Raw genomic sequence first — 18,048 nt, forward strand, 5'->3', positions numbered from 1 at the left:
GCAGGGGGCCTGCAGCCTCTGTTCGGGCAGGGCTGCTGGCGGCGGCGGTAGAGGCCGCGTTTCCCCGGGTGGGGGAGGGCTGTAGGGACACACGCATACACACACAGATACGCACCCCCCCGTACACAGTACGCGTACAGCCCCAATACACGCGTGTACACATACACACACTTGCACACAGCCCCAACACACACACACACACCCACCCCGTCCCAGTCCCTCCAGCAGGTAAGCCAGTTCCTTCTCCAGCCCCTTCCCCTTTGTGCTCAGCAGTGTGTTCCCCCTCCTCCCAGTAGGGTTGCCAACAGTGACTGAAGCTATTCTGGGAGATTTTTATTTATTTTTCCTTAAAAATATCCTATTAAAATCTCTCGGATGGCTTTCAGTAGGCATCGGTGCTGATTCTGGTAGACTCCCGGCCAAGCTGGGAGGGTTGGCAACCCTACTCTCCTGCCCTTTTCTCCCCTGCCTGTCACTGCTGCTGTCCCCAGGGCGGGGAGGGGAGGGCTACAAAGCCTCTGGGAGGCTCTGGAGCTGCTCCTGCCCTCTCCGGCTGGGCTATACGTGGGTTAGAGGCAGTGGCAGTAGTGGCTGGGTTCCCTTCCTCATGCCTGTTCCTTGGCTGCAGGGAGCATGTTGGAGGAGTTGGTGGGGTGGGGGCAGGACTGGAGCTCCCCCACCCCAAGCCAGAGACAGCAGCGATAGTGGGTGAAGGAAGGGAGGAGACGCGCAGGTGAGCACAGAGGGGAAGAGAGGAGAGGATCCTTCCTTGCTTTGGGGAACATAAGAAAAAATAGACCCTGGGGGCTGCTCCAGTGGTATGGTGGCCTGAAATGGGGGGTGTCTCTGCTACTTCATGCCCCTGCATCCACCCCTGTAACCTTGTTTCCTTAAGTTAATGTCCTTAGTGTTGGGAAACTGGTTCCTGTGCTTCCTTATTCCAGGACAATAGGGACACAAAAGACTTGGTAGAGCTGGAGTGATGTTGCAGTCATGATGGTCCAGGAAATATGAGAGGCAAGGGTTTTTGTGGCGAAAGACAAACATTTGAATGTCATGCATACAGTTCAAGGCTGGAATGAGTTAGAAGGTCTCAGAGAGGACATAGCCTGGGAGAACTGTAGTTCCAACCTGATATGGGATCCTTATCAAGGTGCCACCTTTGAACCCTGCCTTGGTGGCTCTTTCTATCGTATCTCCCTTTGGCTATTAGACATCAAGGAAGAAAAACATTCTCTTTCTTAGCCATTGCACCAAAAAACTTTTTGCAACATCTGGGTACCTGTTCTGCATCCCATCTCGTTTTGGGGCTTTTCCAGCAATTAAATACAGAACGTTTTTTCTCTGCTACTCAAAGCCTTTCCAAACAATAACAGAATGAAACCTTTGATCTTTGATGAGTTTCAGAGCTACAAGCTAGCAGCCTTGAAATTAATGAGATTTTTGGTTGACTGTGCAGCCCATCTCTACCAAGTGTGTTGAGAGTATTCATTTGTTTGTAAAAGTTGAATCCTTATCTTTATTTTTTTCTCAGTAGAGAAAATGATGGAAGGAAATGGAAAAGCATCTGTACCTTCAGGTCACTACAGAGTAAGTAGTTCTGTTACTTAAAACAAAATTACTTTTGAGATTATCCTGCAGCCCCTTGTATTATCTTCTTGCAAAAACTCCAGGTACTTTGCAGACATTTGTGAATCAAACAAGCCTTCAGTTCCTAGGGATGCCATCCCAAGGGAACTGATTTAGTCTAGGCAAAATACAAGGGTCAGTCAGAAAGTAATCCATCTTAACGTTTAGTCTCCTAAATAAGCCATGGACATGGAGGATGTTTTCACTGAGTTCCTGTCAAAGGGGGCCACAGTAAACTCGGAGATCTTCATCAAGACCAATGATTCTTAACTAAGGTGCTGTGGTCCCCTGGGGTGCCTTGAGAAACTTTCAAGGGTGCCCTGGTGTGCCACACAATGTTAACACAGATGAATGATGTGTGCCTCCAGAAGCTGAGGCGGGGCACGGCGACTGCCTGCAGACAGCAGTGGTGTTGGCGGTGGGGGCATGGCCGTGAGTGGGGAGCTCCTGCAGGTGTCAGCGGCGGGGGGAGGGGGTGGTGAGCAGTGACCACCTACAGGGGGTGCACTGCCAATCTCAGGGTGCATGTGCACCTGACTGCACCCCCTATGTGTTGCCAGTGTTAACACACTTAGGTGTACAAGCATGAATCACAAGATTAAACTCTGAGACTTCAAATAGGAATTCATAGTGTTAAAAACATTCTGACCTGTTATGGTCTGAATCCTTTGCAACAGAAAAACTGCTCGGTTATTTTCCTGTAGTCAAAAAAAGGGGGAAAATTAAGAGCTGGCATTTTCTGAGAAGTCCCTTTAGTCTAATGTGAGGCACCTTGAGCCTAAAAGGGTTGAGAACCGCTGGGGTGCAGAAGAGAGGGGGCTGCTATTGTTTTGTTTCTAATACCATAATTGTTTTTGTTTTTAACCACATCCCCTACATTCCTCTTTTTTGATTCTTAGTTCCTAGCTGCTGCTATATTCTGGAAATATCAAAATGATATTAAAACTGAAGGCATCTAGCCACTTACTGAAGGGAGAATCTTAATAGAAAGCAGCAGTCAGGCAGCAGGTTGAATTTTTAAGTGATTTTGATCCTGGATGGCATTAAGTTGAGTATTCATCTGGATGCTGGATTTAAATAATAATAATACCCTTTGTGCCCCTGAAAGTTGAATAAAGACTAAGAACAGTAGAAATTCAAGTTGTCTGCAAATACAGGGATAGGCTGCTTCATGTGTGCTTAAATCACTGCTCTGGTCGTGTGCTGCACTATGGTCAGACAGAATTGCCTTTAAGACTTTCAGTCTCTCTGCTAATTAATGTTATATTGTATTATATCACTTCTTTGCTAGTTAGTGGTCCAAGGCCTTCAGTTTCTTTCATAATATTTTTTGAACAGTCTTTGGATGGCAGTAGACTTTATCTTACTATTGTCCCCAGGGCTTTGGACAGAAATTGCATGTAAATCAGTATAAGTGATCCGAGACCAATTCAAATCTGTAACAACAGAAGTTCAGTGCACGTAAACTGCTTTCAAAATGGCCAAAACTGGTTTAAGAGAAACTTGGATGGATGTAGTAATATCAGACTTAACTGATTTAGGTTAAATTGGTTTATTGAACATCTGTCCCAGATCCCCTCCAGATTCAAGTTAACTCTCTGTTCTTCAGCATCCCAGGATGTTTTGCACCTCCCCCACAAGCACACCCCCCACTCCCCTCAGGGGTGCAGGCTAGCCTTGGCCCAAGATGAGCAGGGAGGCCTACTCTAATGTCCCCCAGCTTCTGGCCTGGGTCACTACAGGCATGTGGCTGCTTTTCCAGAATCAGAAGTTAATGTCTGTTCACTTGCTTATCAGTTCAGTATGTGCAGCTTATACTAATCTGCAAAGATTGAATTGATTCAGCCTCAAGGCTTTTCGACTGCCTGTATTTAGCCCAGGTGTATTAGTAGCTGAATGACTTCATTGTACTGTCGAGTCTCTGGTACTTTACTCTAATTTGATCCCATGTAAAGTGTAACATAACAACACTTTCTGTGATTTGTTTGTGAGACACAAATAGGCTAAAAAAAAGCCTTTTTTTTCCCCTTTTTATTAAAATCATGTTGGTTCACCCAAGTTAACTTAACCTGATTGGAAAACACATTTAGCTTGAACTGTCAAGACAGGAATTCAATTGTCTGGTTTTTGTTTTGAACTTCATACTTTTATATTCAGGGATTGGATTATTTTCTACAGAAAAATCACATGATTTTTCTGATTTTTTTTAATTTTTGGGCGAGCTGTCAAAAATGACTGATATCCTTACTTAATTTTTTTTCTGTAAAAAAAAAAAAAAAAAAGACAGGTTTATTTGATTAAAGTTGCAAATGGAAATACATGCTGCCTTGAGCCCACTTCAGTATCTGTATATCAGTTATCCTGAGCACATCTACAGGAGACTGCACATTGGCGGTGTACTGCACGTTGGCGCGGTTGGCAAAAACCGTGTTAATGCTCAGTGAATTATTCCAAAGAGCATCAAGTGTCACAAAAAAGCATTTGCACTAATGTGCAGTAGCACCGATTATGGCACATTAAGTAATTACAGCGCATTAACAAGCGTGTAGATGCACCTACTGTCAATAACGCTGTAATAATAAAATTGTTCTTGAATGAGATATCTTTAGAGCATTTAGAATGCAACGTAATTTCTTTAAAGATTGTGTATTTTCTCTCTATTCTCCCCTTAACCTCTGAGTTAGAGATGAATTTAATTTAATCAGAAGAGAGGTGAATTGGACACACACATAAAATTATCAGTACAGTAAATTGAGTGGAAAGGTGGGGGTTTTTTGTTTACTTGTTTTTTTTAACTGATTTGAGATATAAGGCTAGCTTTCCAGTGTCCCATACGTACTAGTGCTAGGAGCTTCATAAAGAATGCTTCCTTCAAATTAAAATTACAGGTCAGTTTTTCCATGTTTGTTCATGATCTAAGGGCAGAAAAGATGTTTGTAAATGGCACTAGGTAAATTCTTAGCACCTTGTATCATTTAGCTTTAATGCAGATAATGAATGTATGGAAGTAATATCCTCTTCTTTCAGTTTCGAATACCAAAGAAGAAACCAGGCAGCAAGCCAGAGGAAGGCCATGTTCAGTCCCCTCTGTCAAGGCTCACAGACTCCCACCATTTGGACTGCCCTTCACAAGAGGTAAATGAAAGCTGCTTACCATCTACATCTACCCTAGATGAAATTTTTTCAGAATCAGCTGCATTAGGAGTGCCTTGTCCATTCTTGTGTGTTTGAAAATTGCACACCCCCATCTTTTTATCTGTCAAAAATAAAGTCCCAATACTGCAGCTGCATGACTGTGTGCAGGCAATCACTGAATTGGAAGCAGCTCTGCCTGGTGTCTGAGATCCTCCTAGGTGTGGGCATTTCTTAGCTTGAGTCCTGACTGCAGTTCAGACTATTCAAAAATCATAAGTTCAGCTTATTTATGTAATTATTTATGTAATTACAGTGCATCAGAGCAGCCTTGCTCCATGTGTATAGGCGCCTTTTGATTTTGCACAGGTCCTGTTTAGGACTTCCCCTGTAATCATGAGAGCCAGAGATTTGATGTTTTAAATGAGTTTCTCAGTTAGTGGTTTGACTCCAGAAAGTGGGACTGGATAATAAGCAAGAAATATTGTGAGATTTGGCACAAGTGTACATGGGTGGATCTAGGATTTTGAGAAGGGGGTGCAGATGGTGTTGCACATCAACAGTCATAACAACACATGTTTCTCCAGTTAGAGAGGTACTAGAAGCTTTACTAATATGCTAGGAGGCTAGCACTATTATTCAGTTTATGATCAATGCAAAAAACAAGTAGCTGTTGGAATGTGCTCTAATTTGCTAGAGCCTGTATAATTTAGAAAAGCAACCCAACAAAACTAGGCAAAAAAGTCAAAGGATATTGTCGTGTAGTTATGATAGTTAAATGTACATTTCTTATTCAGATTCATAAAGCAAAATCTTGCCTTCTTGAGAGTAAACATCTAACTTAGAGAAAGGGGTAGTCGGTAAAGATTCTGGTAATCATATTGGTTTCACATACAGTGTATTTCTTGGGCAAACTGAGTGTCCGGTACTTTTTGCTGATCTGCTGTACATTATCAGTTTTGTTGTTTCACGTTTGTATCATTGTTCACCCACTCTTCCACCCATCCAGACATTAGTCACCATAATAATTTGTTTTAATTTCATTACTACAATTATTTTTGATTTTTAGTGGAAATCAAAGGCGAGGAATCGGGGCTCTTCTCCAAACAGGAAAAGACAAAGAGACTTTGACAGACATGACTTTGGTGAAAGATCCATAATTGGGTAAGATATGATTCTAATAAAAACTAGATCCTATTACTCTTACAATATGCTTGTATACAGACTCCAATGATAGGAGTCTGTATATTGAGTGTTGTCACCTTCTCTTGGAAACAGGTCTCCAGCCAGTGATTCAGGACATGCAAGAAGTAGTTTTTTCTTTGTTAGAAAGCCCAGGTTGAGCTGACCAGTTAGAGATGTGTGAAATGATAAGCTTTGCTTTGTTGTAATGTTTTGCACCTGACTTGATCTCAGTGTCCAACTGCTATGCAGATGTAACAAGAGTAATTCATACCTTTTAACTTTGATACCCTTATGTTCAGATTATTATTTCAGTACATGTTGTGTTTATATCTGTATGCATGTCATGCATGCATGTGTTGTCAGTCATAAAAATGTTTAGTTTTATCAACTGTCAAAAAAAAAGTTAGCTAGGCTTAGGTGTTGAGAAATTATGTGCGTGTTCTCAGACCTCTTAATTGGGTCAATGGCATGGCCTGAAATTCTGTATTATACTAGTGGATTTTTTGGTATAGGTACATTTCCATCTCTTAAATCTTAAGAGTGAATTGCATAAAAATATCTACTCTGCAGCTGTGACCCAAAGCTTGTTATGAAATCGCATGCAAAGGAAGTGAAACTGGTAAAACTGAATCACTTGTTGACAATTGAGAGAGGTAGTTAAACATATCAGTCTGAGGTTAGCCAGAAGGCAGGGTAGGGTAGCATCTTAGGCTGCTTACAGATGTTGGAAAAAAAACCCAACAGCACTCTACTTTCAGCTCGATGTAGCCCCACACCAAGTGCAGTACATGCCCAGAAGAGGCCTTGTGTTAGTTTGACCCAGCTCACTCAACATCTGTATAGATTGGGTGTTTCAACAGTAGTTCTTAGATTAGACATCTGTAAGAACTACTTCACAGTCAGGGCAGCTAGGATCTGGAACCAACTTCCAAGGGAAGTGGTGCTGGCTCCTACCCTGGGGGTCTTTAAGAAGAGGCTTGATGCCTACCTGGCTGGAGTCATTTGAGCCCAATTTTTCTCTTGCCCAGACTGGGGGTCGGACTTGAAGATCTACAAGGTCCTTTCCAACCCTACTTCTATGATTCTATGAACAGGGCTTTTTGGCACTTTTGTCTAATAGCTGGTTTAGATAAACACCAAAAAGCCCCACTGAAGTGCCTGATCTGTACAGATGCTTGGGAGTCAGGTTGAACTAACGAGCTTCCTCTTCTAGTAAAGTGCTGGTTTTTATTTTCATTTTGTTTTTTTCACATCTGTTAGCAGCCTTGGAGACGAGCTCATTCAGAAATGCATAAGATTTGTTAGATGCTGTAAATACACTAGGAGAGCATCTGATGTATGCTGCTGCCTGTAAAAGCTTATACATTTCTAAATGAGTTGGCCTCTAAGGTGCCATCTTGTTGACAGTAGTTAAGAAGTATTTTGATGTCTTATTAGAATTAAGTCTACAGTATTTAAACAGCTAAGTTGGTGGTACCCAAGTCTTCTGACCCCATGGGCGGGATGGATGCTGTAAGACTGGTCCACGGGCCAGATTTGGAGTGCAGAGCCATGTCACTTGGCCTGGAATTTAGTGGCAAAAGCATTAACAGCTGCAGTGTCTGGAGCTGTGGTAAGCACTGCTCTTCCAACCCCATTTCCAGCCCCATGGGCCAGATGATACAGCCGTAGATCTTGCCTGCAGGTCGGGAAATTTGGTGGTGGTAAGCAGTGACAATGTTATTTGTCCTGGCTCCTGGAGATGCAGCTATTAATGATGCTGCCTCTTGCCAAATCTCAACTTCCAAACCTGTGGGGAGCCCATTATGCCAGATCTTGGCTAACTTGGCTAACAGGGGCTAATACCCCAGTACTAGTTTTTTCTAGTTGCTTCAAGTGCATGAATTGGTATAGAATAAGTTAGAAAATTCAACTAACTTGGGAAGCGTCTTCTTTGTAGGAAGATGTTTTATGGGGGGGAACAGTTGTGAAAGAAGAATTAGGACAGACACACGCTCAGTGTCATTGGATAAAAGGTGATTCTGCACTTAGACTTCAATGATTATGTGCCCTAAAAAGTATTTTGTGTAATCATTTAGCCTTATGTTTATGCCCTGAGTGCTCCAAAGAGTTGCAGGTAAGAAGTGTGCTTATCATAACCTGAAGTTAACTTTTTGCTTTCCCAAAGGCATAAAAGTCAGCTTTTGCTTTGATACCACTGAATGCTTCTTTGTAATTTAACTACAACAGAACAGCTAGCAGATTGTGAAACTTTTCCAGTCCAGTGGTTCTCAAACTTTGGTACTTTATGTACCCCCTGCCGACTGACGCGGCAAAAACGAAACCAGAAGTCCCACTTGTTCCACCGCAGCCTGGGACAAAGTAGCCTGTGTGCCTCGTCCTTCCCTGTCCCTCAGCACACTGATGCTTTGGAGTGAAAGCGCCCCAGACTTGGTGGGAGGGGCAGTGGCTGGAATTTCTGGCCCAAGCAGGCAAAGACCAAGACACAGCACCTGCGTACCCCCTGCCCATGTCTTGTGTACCCCCAGGGGTATGCATACCACAGGTTGAGAAACACTGTTAGTCCACCCTATATAACTTAAAAGCTGCAGTAACTGCTGCTAGTGGAACTCTTGTTTCCTGGCTGTGTATTTCAGTGGGGAGTACTTGATGTCCACTGTTGATTCAATAACATGTTCTTGGTCTGTTGCAGTAAACCTTTTGAACTACTTTTTGACTTCAGAAGGGTTAAGGGAAAAAAAAGTACACTTGGGATTGAATACTAAGTTACTTTTTCACTTTTCTTTTTGAGATATTGTTGTGTGCTCCTGGGTTAAATATTTTTCCCCAAACTCATTGCAGATATATTGATAAAAAGGGTGATTTAATTGTATAGTAAAGTAGCAAATAAACTATGCTTTTTTTTTTTTTTAGATTTTGTTTAAGAGTAATATTTATGGAGAAATATTTATCCTGTTAAATGAACTTCACCCTTTCTTCAGCAAGAGCCTCTCATGAATGTTTCACTAAAATATGCAACTTTCCTCCCAATGGATACAATCAGAATTGTGATTTTTATTGTGTGACCAAACTGGAGGGTGGGGTGGGGATCATGGATTCTAAGAGAATCAGTATTTGTTTAAACAGAAGATGAATACTGACAAAAGTAAGGAGGGAATATATAAAATAGAATGTTAAATGTCTGATGTAGAAGTTTTTCTACTTCATTTTCCCCACCGGATGTGAAGATGTGACTTATAATAGACTAAAACTCTTAACTTTAGAAGGAAGTAGATATTTACAAATGGTAAAATTCTTTAAGGCAGTTATCAGGGTCTGGAACTAGAAATTATAGATATCAGTTGATCAGTACCTGCCAGTGACTGAGCTATTTTTCTGGTTCAGGCTTTTAGTTCTGATGTGTCTAGTTCTCTCTCTCAGGAGAAGTTTTGTAGTAATATGTGGACCTATTAAAAAAGGTGCATGATGTTTCTGTCATCTGTTATTGTAAACATTTAACTGGAGTGCACATCACTGGGTGAGGTCGCAACTTGAAGAGTCAAAGCTTTGTGACAACACTATCAGTTACCTGTCAGCCCCTTTGGGGGATAATGATTCCCTGTCCCTGTGGTTCAAGACAACAAGCATGGATGCTTTCTTGTTTGTTGTTGAAGTTAAAGCATCCACATTCTGAATCCTTAACTGCAAGGCAGCAGTGCATTCTTGGAGCAGGGGAAGGAAAAACACAGGCTTTTTAAATCATCAGTGCCCTCTGAACATGCTCAGTGGTTTTCCTCTTAATTTCCTAAATGAAAGTCTCATTCCTTTGAACTCAAGAGGGCACAAAGGGACTTTGTTACCTCTGCATGTAGGTCAAGAGCTCAAATAACTAAATTTAAACAGCTTGTCAGCCACATCATTTTGAAGGCCAGCAGCACCAGATAGTCATTCAGATCTCTTATGTGGTACTGCCTTAGGATCCTGAAGTGGTGCATGGGCTTCCTTCATTGAAACTTATGTGGTTTGCAGAATATATTATAGAAGAGTTCTGGTTTGCTGCTGGTGGCACAGGCACAGGCTTGAAGGAGCGACGTAGGGCTGTAATCATCAGCCCACTTGTTAAAGGCTGCACCATCACCTGATTTTTGGTTACACTTATACCAAAGTAAAATAGAACGTACTGGAGCCAGTGGTTTTGACCCTGGTATGTGTATAACAGTGTGAGGAAGAAGAGTGGTGGGTTCTGCAGGAAAGAAACAAATTGAGCCACTGAGTATTGGTGGAAGCAGCTTTAACAATGGGCTTTAAGTAGTGAAGTTGGATCAGGGAGACTAGGGTGCTATCCCTAACTGATGACCAGAGTCATGCAAAGAGCTAACCATAGTATCATCCTCTGTAATGTATATAAATACTCTTCCAGCATTGTGCAGTGCTTTGATGTCCTTTGACTAAAGGTCCTATATATAAACTTTGACGCATGTTCCTTATTGTGTTGGGTTTTTTCAGTTGTTTGTTCTTACGTGTAGCTATCGCTATCACATTTTTTCTGGCTTTTCTCTTGTATGTAAGGGTGTGTATTTACTTAGGGACAGATGAGGCTGAGAAGGGCAAGGGTTGGTGTTTGGAATGAATAATATTTGGTTTCAGTTTCATTTCCCAAGAAGTCGCCATACTGATTGTTGTGCCAGTTCTTTGTCATACCTGCCCAGTGGGTTTACCTTTTGTGTAGCTGGCATTCCTTTTTTTTCCCCCCTGCAAGAGAGTAATCTGTCTTTTTTGTTTGCTATCATGTGACTTCTCTACTACAGCAATGTTTATGCACTATGGATATGTCTAGATCAGGGGTTCCCAGTGTTTATATGCCTAAGGGCACATTCGAATTTAAAAGAAAAACCAGCAGGTGCCTATATGACTGCATTTTTGTTGGTATAATGATTTTTACTGTTTGGGGAAATGTGTGCAGGCACCTGAATAAACCTCGGAAGGCACCATGGGACCTGCAGGCATCGCATTGGAAACTGCTAGTCTAAATAGTGCTATGCAGAGATGCCCAAAGTAACCCTATACAGTAACTCTGGAACAGGTAACAATATAACTGCATTAATATGGTGTTATTCCTAGGGTAATAAAACTCAGCTCAGCAGCACCAGTTAGTCTAGCTGCAGCACTATACCAACATGAGTTTACAGATTCAGAATTTAGAGTTCTGGGTCTTGTGTACGCAGATCTAGCTCAAGTATCTCTGTCTGACAGTATTTTGAACCACATGCATAATCTTTGTGGGTTTTTTTGGTAACTGGTGATTTTGTGCCCCAAATTCCACAGTTACTAAAGGCAGGCAGGCGAGGCTCTGTCACAATCCTCTGTGCTCTCAATCTTTTGTGTCAAGATTTTTCCAGAAATGCTCTGTGCCACCAATTTCCATTGACTTTGTAGAACCCGGAGCCCATACAAGGTATGCATGTTAAATTGCCTTGAAAATCAGGCTATAAATGGCTGCTGTGTTGAGTTCGAATAATTCCAGGTAGGATGAGATGCTCTGTCCTTTGGGTGCTGGTATTGCTTTTAGTCGCCAACCAAATGCATACTTTGGAGTATTAACCCTCCCTCCTTCCCCCCACCAAAACCCCCAGACTTTTACAGCCCCAGACTTTTACAGTCATAGATTCCATAAAGTTATTCAGATGTTTTAGAAAGGCCAAAATCCAAATGTATATAAATTAAGGGTGCTCTGGTTAACTATTACAAGCATGCTGGTACCCACTAAGCCAATCCATTGAAGGATCTGGAACCTGTCAAAGAGTTGTTTGACATGGTTGAGATCCCTCAAGATGAAAACTGGTCCATAAATTATAACTGTTTTACATCTCAAATCTTTTCTAGTAAGTCAGAGATTTCGCAGTCAAGTAGCACCTATATAATAAAACCAAATGGAAGTCTACCATCACTTTTTTATAATGAAGTATTCCTTGTTTCTTTGCAAAATAATAACCTTTTACCAGGCTTTGCATGAATTATGCAGTGGGCAGGTTACAACAAATGCTAATATGGATACTGGGACATGCTGCAAGTTCCAGAAAATTTATCCCTGTTTACTGCGCTGGTATCTGCACCTGAGGGCCTAATACTATTTGTGCCTAGAATTGCTTATGCAATTAAATGCAATATTTGGATTTAAGGTTTCATGTGACCTTTTTTTGGTGGAAAGAAATATATTTCTAGCATACCCATCTAAAGAAAATGCAGAAATGCATCATGTTCCAGAACCAATTTCTTTTTCTTGTTCCTTTGCTAACCTTATAAGCTCATTAAAAATACCCAGCATTTCAGATCTCACTGTCTCATGATTCAAGAATCCTTTCTCCCTTTTAAACTCTTTAGGAGACTATTGTTGTATAGAGCATCCATCAAAATAAATGTTCAGTAATTTGTGATCCACCTAATTTAGGCTTTGATTTTAACAAGATACTTAAACACAGGCCTAATATAAAAGTACAGAAGTAGTCCCATTAAAGTCTGTGGGGTTGGTAGCATAATATGTGGGGGAATAAAGTGGGGAGGCAAGTGGGTCACCAACCCTGTGCACCAACATAATAGGACCCCTTCCACTTTGGGGAGTCAATGCCCTGGCAGCAGTTGGTGCCCATGCTGTTGCTGTTGGAGAAACAGCAGCTGGATGCACAGACACTGATGTGGCTATAGGAACAATAACCAGAGTCAGACCATGCAGCAGCCAGGAACATTTTTTGAGAGCCACTAAGACTCCTGCTTTTCCCTTGCAGTGTGCAGTGGTACCCCTTTCCCTCTGTCCTCTGCCTCTCCAGCAGGGTTTTCCTTGGGCACAAAACTTACTGGTTATGCCTCTGCATGGGGCAGTTCTTCAGTTTCAGTTACATGTTTAAGTAGCTTCCTGAATCAGGGTCCCTTAGTGTTTAGTAAGATCAGATACACATTGTAATGTTCTCTCTCATCACCAAGATCACTTTGGGGGACTTTTTCAATTTATTTATTTTTTTAGATTAAAGTTGTGTCTCATTGCATCCAGTCAAACCACACGTTATTAGGATCTCATCACAAGGGAGGATAACTGTGCCTGGCTCCTTTAACTTATGCACTACTCCTGCTCAAATATACTCCCAGGGCCCTTCACCATTCATAGAGGTTAAAATGAGCTCAGGATTTTATCCTCTTCTAATAATCTTTAGTCAGTAACGCCCTTCTATTGCAGCTGGGCCCCTGCAGTCACATGGAGTCCCACTAGGCTTTACTCACAAGTATTCAGATGAGGGCCCAGAACCTAATTGCATAAAATAAGATTATATGCATTTTGCCATCTCTAATGTAGAAATGATGCAAAAACTCAATAACTTTGACCTGCTGTTTGGTTTGGTGTCTGTTCAGATCAAATGCTCTTCCAGTCATGAGACAAAAGGGGAATATCCTTTTCAGACACTATAGGTTTCATACTTAAAATCTTGTATTGTCCTGAGTAAAGAAAGGGAAGGTGGCACTTCTCTTCAGCTGCCTATGCTCTACTTTCTTTTGGACTACAATCAGAAAGCAAAGAACTCTTCACTGCTGATTCCTAATATATCAATGGGGACCAACAATTTTGGCAGACATGCGACAAGGTAATCCCCACACACTCCCCAACTGCCACTTCAATCCTCTTCCCCAGTCAGAGTTGCTGATGGGTGTGTGCATGTGAATGTGTATATACACTAGGGCTGTGTGCAACAGCATTGCTCCAATTCGACTTCCATTTTGACGATTCAATGGAACAGTGTTTCGTTTCAAGTTTCGTTTTGTTTCATTGAAACTGTTTTTCTGTTTCAACGCTGTTTTGATGTTTTGCCCTTAGGTTATTATGGGGAAACATAAAATGCAGCGGCCAGGCAGATTGGAGGCTCACCCACACCCCTGGGAGGGCTGCCTGGGTTGTGCCTGAGTCCTCCTGGGGGTGTGAACCCCTAATCTGCCTGCCAGATGAGGGAAGCTGAGTGCTGCCGCTTGGGACCAGCTCTGGGAAGATCACTGCTGCCACCGGTGCCAGGCAGCGGCTGTGCCAGAGTCCTCCTGGGGGTGCAGGCCCCTGATCTGCCTGCCAGATGACAGACCAGCACTAGGCACAGCCCACTCCTAGTGCCGGGAAGATCAGTGCTACCACTGGCCCCAGGCAGCAACACCTGGCTCCTGTCACCTGGCAGGCAGATCGGCGGCATGCACCCCCCAGGAGGACTCTGGCACAGCCCCTGTAGTCCTCCTGAGGGTGCTAGTGGGCCCTCGATCTGCCTGCCAGCTGACAGGAGCCGGGTGCTGCTGCCTGGGGCCAGCGGGGCTGGGGCAGATCAGTTTGGGCAGGGACTGGGCCAGGGAAGGGTCCACGCACCAGCTGATCTGCCCCAGGCCCCTACCTGGATTCAGTTCCAGTAGGGCACAGGGCAGATCAGCTCATATGAGGCAGCATCTGGTAGTTGTCTTTGCATTAACCAACTTACACATCTTTTCCTTTCAGTTAAAAAAAAAAATAAAAAAATACACACACTATATATAGATATCTGTCTATAGATATATCTATATATAGTGTGTGTGCTTTTTTTATCGAAAGGAAAAATGTGTAAGTTGGTTAATGCAAAGACAACTTCAGAGTATGTTTAATTAATTTAGAAATGTTAAACTTAATGAGCCTTTAGCAACTGAATTTTGAAATCTGCTTGTCAGATTTCTCATATACATATGTGCATCGTTTTAGGGATACTTTCATAATAAAAGCTGTTGGCATGTATTTTTGTACAGTTTTGGGGGTTGGGTAAGGCATGCTTTAAAAGACTGGCACACTTTAAAAATGGACAAATAAAAAATGGCTAAATGTAGGTCCTTTCAGTTTGAGCTCTTCTGACAAAGCAAACAGGGCTTAAGATGGTAGTACCAAGCCAAAAAAAAACCAACTTTCCCCCAAAAAGTAGAACTGCTTGTTCAAGAAAACTTACCTGAGAAAGAAGGTTTTGTTTTTTTTAGTTTTGCTTCCCTTGGTAAATTGGGATGTCAGATAAGTCCAGCTGAGTTTCTTGTAGCTGGCTGTGCACAAGTTAGTTGTGTTCACGTACTACAGCATGCTGTTAGTCTTTCCTTTAGTCTGAGCAGACTGCAGCAATGGCTCTCTCTTTGCTTTCTCTTGTATGCTGACTGAGTGCAGACTTTTCCATGGAAATAAAACCTCATGGCTCAGCTGCTGTGGGCCTCCAGTGATGGGGGCTGATTTTGGAAAAGATTAAGCACACTGTTCCACTGAGCTCCAGCCTTTGGACAGTGGGTATTTGTGGTTCACCACATCAGGGGCACATGGTAATTGAATAAGAGGCACAAACTTTGTGAGGGGTTCCTAAAACAAGCAACTTTTTTACTTTAGGCAACCCAAAAAATACACAGACCTAGATAACATAACAAAAGCCTACATGTATGTGTTTGCCTCAATTTCTTCACTACTCTGGAACATTTATTAACCTTGGTCAGATGCATCTAGTGAGCCTTGGATCCCTGCCCAGGATATAGTTTCTCCTCTTCTTATGGAGTTTGTCTCTTGTTCCTTTACACCTAGCCATGTAGTTGAACAGGGTTCTTGTGTTATGAAAACATATTCCACTCCTGCCTTGCCTTCTGTGTCCCTGAGTCCCTTTAACTCCATGTCTCTTCAGGTCTGTTCTGTTGGTTTTTAACACTCATTGTTAACACCTGATTATTTTTCTCATGTCTAAGAATTTTGCAGTCCCCAAATCCAACCTGCAGAGAAGTTCAGGAAGAACTAGTTTCATATAGGATGGATGTGTCCATCCCATGGTCTTGAGGGTTTGCCTTTTTCAAAGGAGCAATCAAGGTTCAGTGACCCTGAATGGTACCTGGTCTGTGAAAGGCATGACAAGGTTTGCATTACTGCATGCATGTAGATTACTGCATGCCTACAGAGTTGTTCCAAAATGTAGCAATTTTATTAAGGTCAACTAGAATTTATAATTCTGCCAAGATTCTGATTTGTGACAAGGAAGTTGGTGCATGGGACTGAATGGAGAAAGGTGAGAGAGTTCCTAGGTAATCTTTATGTTGTCTTTGTTAATGTGATAATTAACTGAAGAAAAATAAATTCTGAATGTGCCAAACAAATTGCAAAAACACAGTGTGGAACTGCTGAAAGTCCATCTTTTCTGAGCCCTGCACACATCCCTAGCATGTTTCTTTCACACAGATGTTTTTGTCTAGATTAAAAAATAAATTCCTCTTGTGATGATGGTAATAGTAATTTTATTATTAAAACTTTGTATTTCTTTGACTTTTCTGGTGCAGCAGAGCAGAGTGGTGCAGTGTGCAGCCCTCTCTCCTCAGGCTTTCGGCAATAGGCAGCAGGCTGGATAGGATCAGTTGGCATTAGAGCTGTGCAAAATGGCTGTGTTTTGATTTGGTTTCAGATTCCGCCGTTTCAGAGGACAGTGATCCCTTTCAGTGTTTTGAATCACTGTCCTGTTTTGTTTCAGCCAAATCTATTTCGGAGATACAGCTCTGCCAAATCTCCTCCGAATCTGTTTCGAAGCCCAGCCGGGCGGGGCTGCAGAGCCTCAGTGGGGAACAGATGGAGCTATGGGTGGCTTGTCCGGGGGAGGGACCACTGCCCTCTGCAGCCAAGGAGACCCCACGCAGATCTCTGATCCCTGAGGAGTCAGGTTGCATGGCAGGGACCAGCAGTGCCCTGCTCTGCGACCTAGCTCCGCAGAGAGAAGAGATCAACGCTGGGGTCTCCTCACTGCTGCTGCCTGCCCCATGTTGCCTCAGATCTCTGTTCTCTTTGGAACCAGGTCATGCGGCAGGGATCAGCACTGCCCTGCCATGCAACCTGGGTGCTCAGAGAGTGGAGATCTGCTCTGGAGTTTCCTTGCCACCACTGCCTGCCTGCGCTGCCTTGGCTCTCAGCTCCCTCCAGGTTGCACAGCAGGGACCAGCACTGCCCTGCTGCACAACCTGGCTCCACAGGGAGCAAAGATCCACACCGGGGGTTTCCTCCCTGCTGCTGCCCACCCCATGCAGCCCTGTGTCACTGGGACAGTGAGAGGTGGGCAGCAGCAGTAAGGAGACCCCTGGTGTGGATCTCTGCTCCCTGAGGAGCCACGTTGCGTGGCAGGGCAGCAGCGTACAGCTGTTTCCCTGCAAGCCCAGCTCTGAAACGCCAAAATTTTCTGAAGCGTTTCTGAAATGTTTTGGATGCCTTGTTTCATTTTGGAGATGTTTCTGAGCCTTCTGTTTCGATTTGGATTCTGTGTTTTGGGTGCTGAAACAGCCCAAAACACCTCCAAAGCAAAATGGCTGCCAAAATTGTGCGCAGCCCTAGTTGACATATCCCTGGCCCTCAACAGCCCACCAAAAGTTAAGTGGTCCTCCAGCCTGAATAATTGCCAACCCCTGCCATATTTTCATGAGTCATGCATCTTTTCCCTATAATTCTGCTCCGGTGAGGTATATATTGTAATCGAGGAAATACAGTAACAGCAGTTTCTGCTCCCTGATCCTCTGCCTGGAGAAAGGGAAAGTAAAGCTGCAAGTGCTTCATGCAGGACTCCATAACTTCTGGCTGTGGACACTTGCTCCTCATCTGCCTTCCTCTTGCAGCCACCTCTTCCCTTACTCTTTGCAGAGGCTTTCAAGGAATATCTTTTTTGCTTTCATTCTGCCTTTCAAAAACAAGATGCATATTTTATTGGAAAGGGAGCATGTTATATGTGAGAAACTACAGAATTATCAATTTCAATAGGTTTTTTCAGTGTAACTAGCTGTTTTCACCCATTGGTATTCAGGTCCAAGCTCAAATCTACAGTTTCAAAACTGCATTTGGCTCTGGCACTTCCTCTCTCTGTAGAGGTGATGCAGTGAAATTCCTACATTGTCACACAGCAGAGTTACTACTACACATCCACATTTGTTTATAGGTAGCCACTGATGCTGAGTGCAAAACCTGGAAGGACATATCGCCACAGAAGTCAGTTCCAACTCCCCATCTATAAAGAGAGTACTTCTGTAAATCATCAACTGAGTAAACTTACCTCTAACCGAGGTTAGAAGTAGAATGCAGGGATAACAAAT

The 18,048-nt window shown here is 42.9% G+C and overlaps 1 protein-coding gene across 6 annotated transcripts in view; it reads left to right on the forward strand.

The window, feature by feature from the left end:
* SENP7 (SUMO specific peptidase 7) overlaps positions 1–18,048 on the forward strand; it is a 66,023-nt gene that overhangs the window by 152 nt on the left and 47,823 nt on the right. For 4 of the 6 annotated variants that reach the window (XM_090058419.1, XM_090058443.1, XM_090058453.1 and 1 more), the window contains exons 2-4: positions 1,535–1,590; positions 4,657–4,764; positions 5,831–5,925. In XM_090058419.1, coding sequence (XP_089914545.1) covers positions 1,543–1,590; positions 4,657–4,764; positions 5,831–5,925 — 251 coding nt within the window. In that variant the 5' untranslated portion in view covers positions 1,535–1,542. Of the gene's footprint in view, positions 1–37; positions 229–1,534; positions 1,591–4,656; positions 4,765–5,830; positions 5,926–18,048 lie in introns of those variants that run through there. The other 2 variants (XM_090058427.1, XM_090058436.1) reach the window with 2 other exon arrangements.

This window comes from Crocodylus siamensis, chromosome 1 (assembly GCF_052110815.1).
Source record: "Crocodylus siamensis isolate JL-2025a chromosome 1, ASM5211081v1, whole genome shotgun sequence".
Taxonomy (NCBI): domain Eukaryota; kingdom Metazoa; phylum Chordata; order Crocodylia; family Crocodylidae; genus Crocodylus; species Crocodylus siamensis.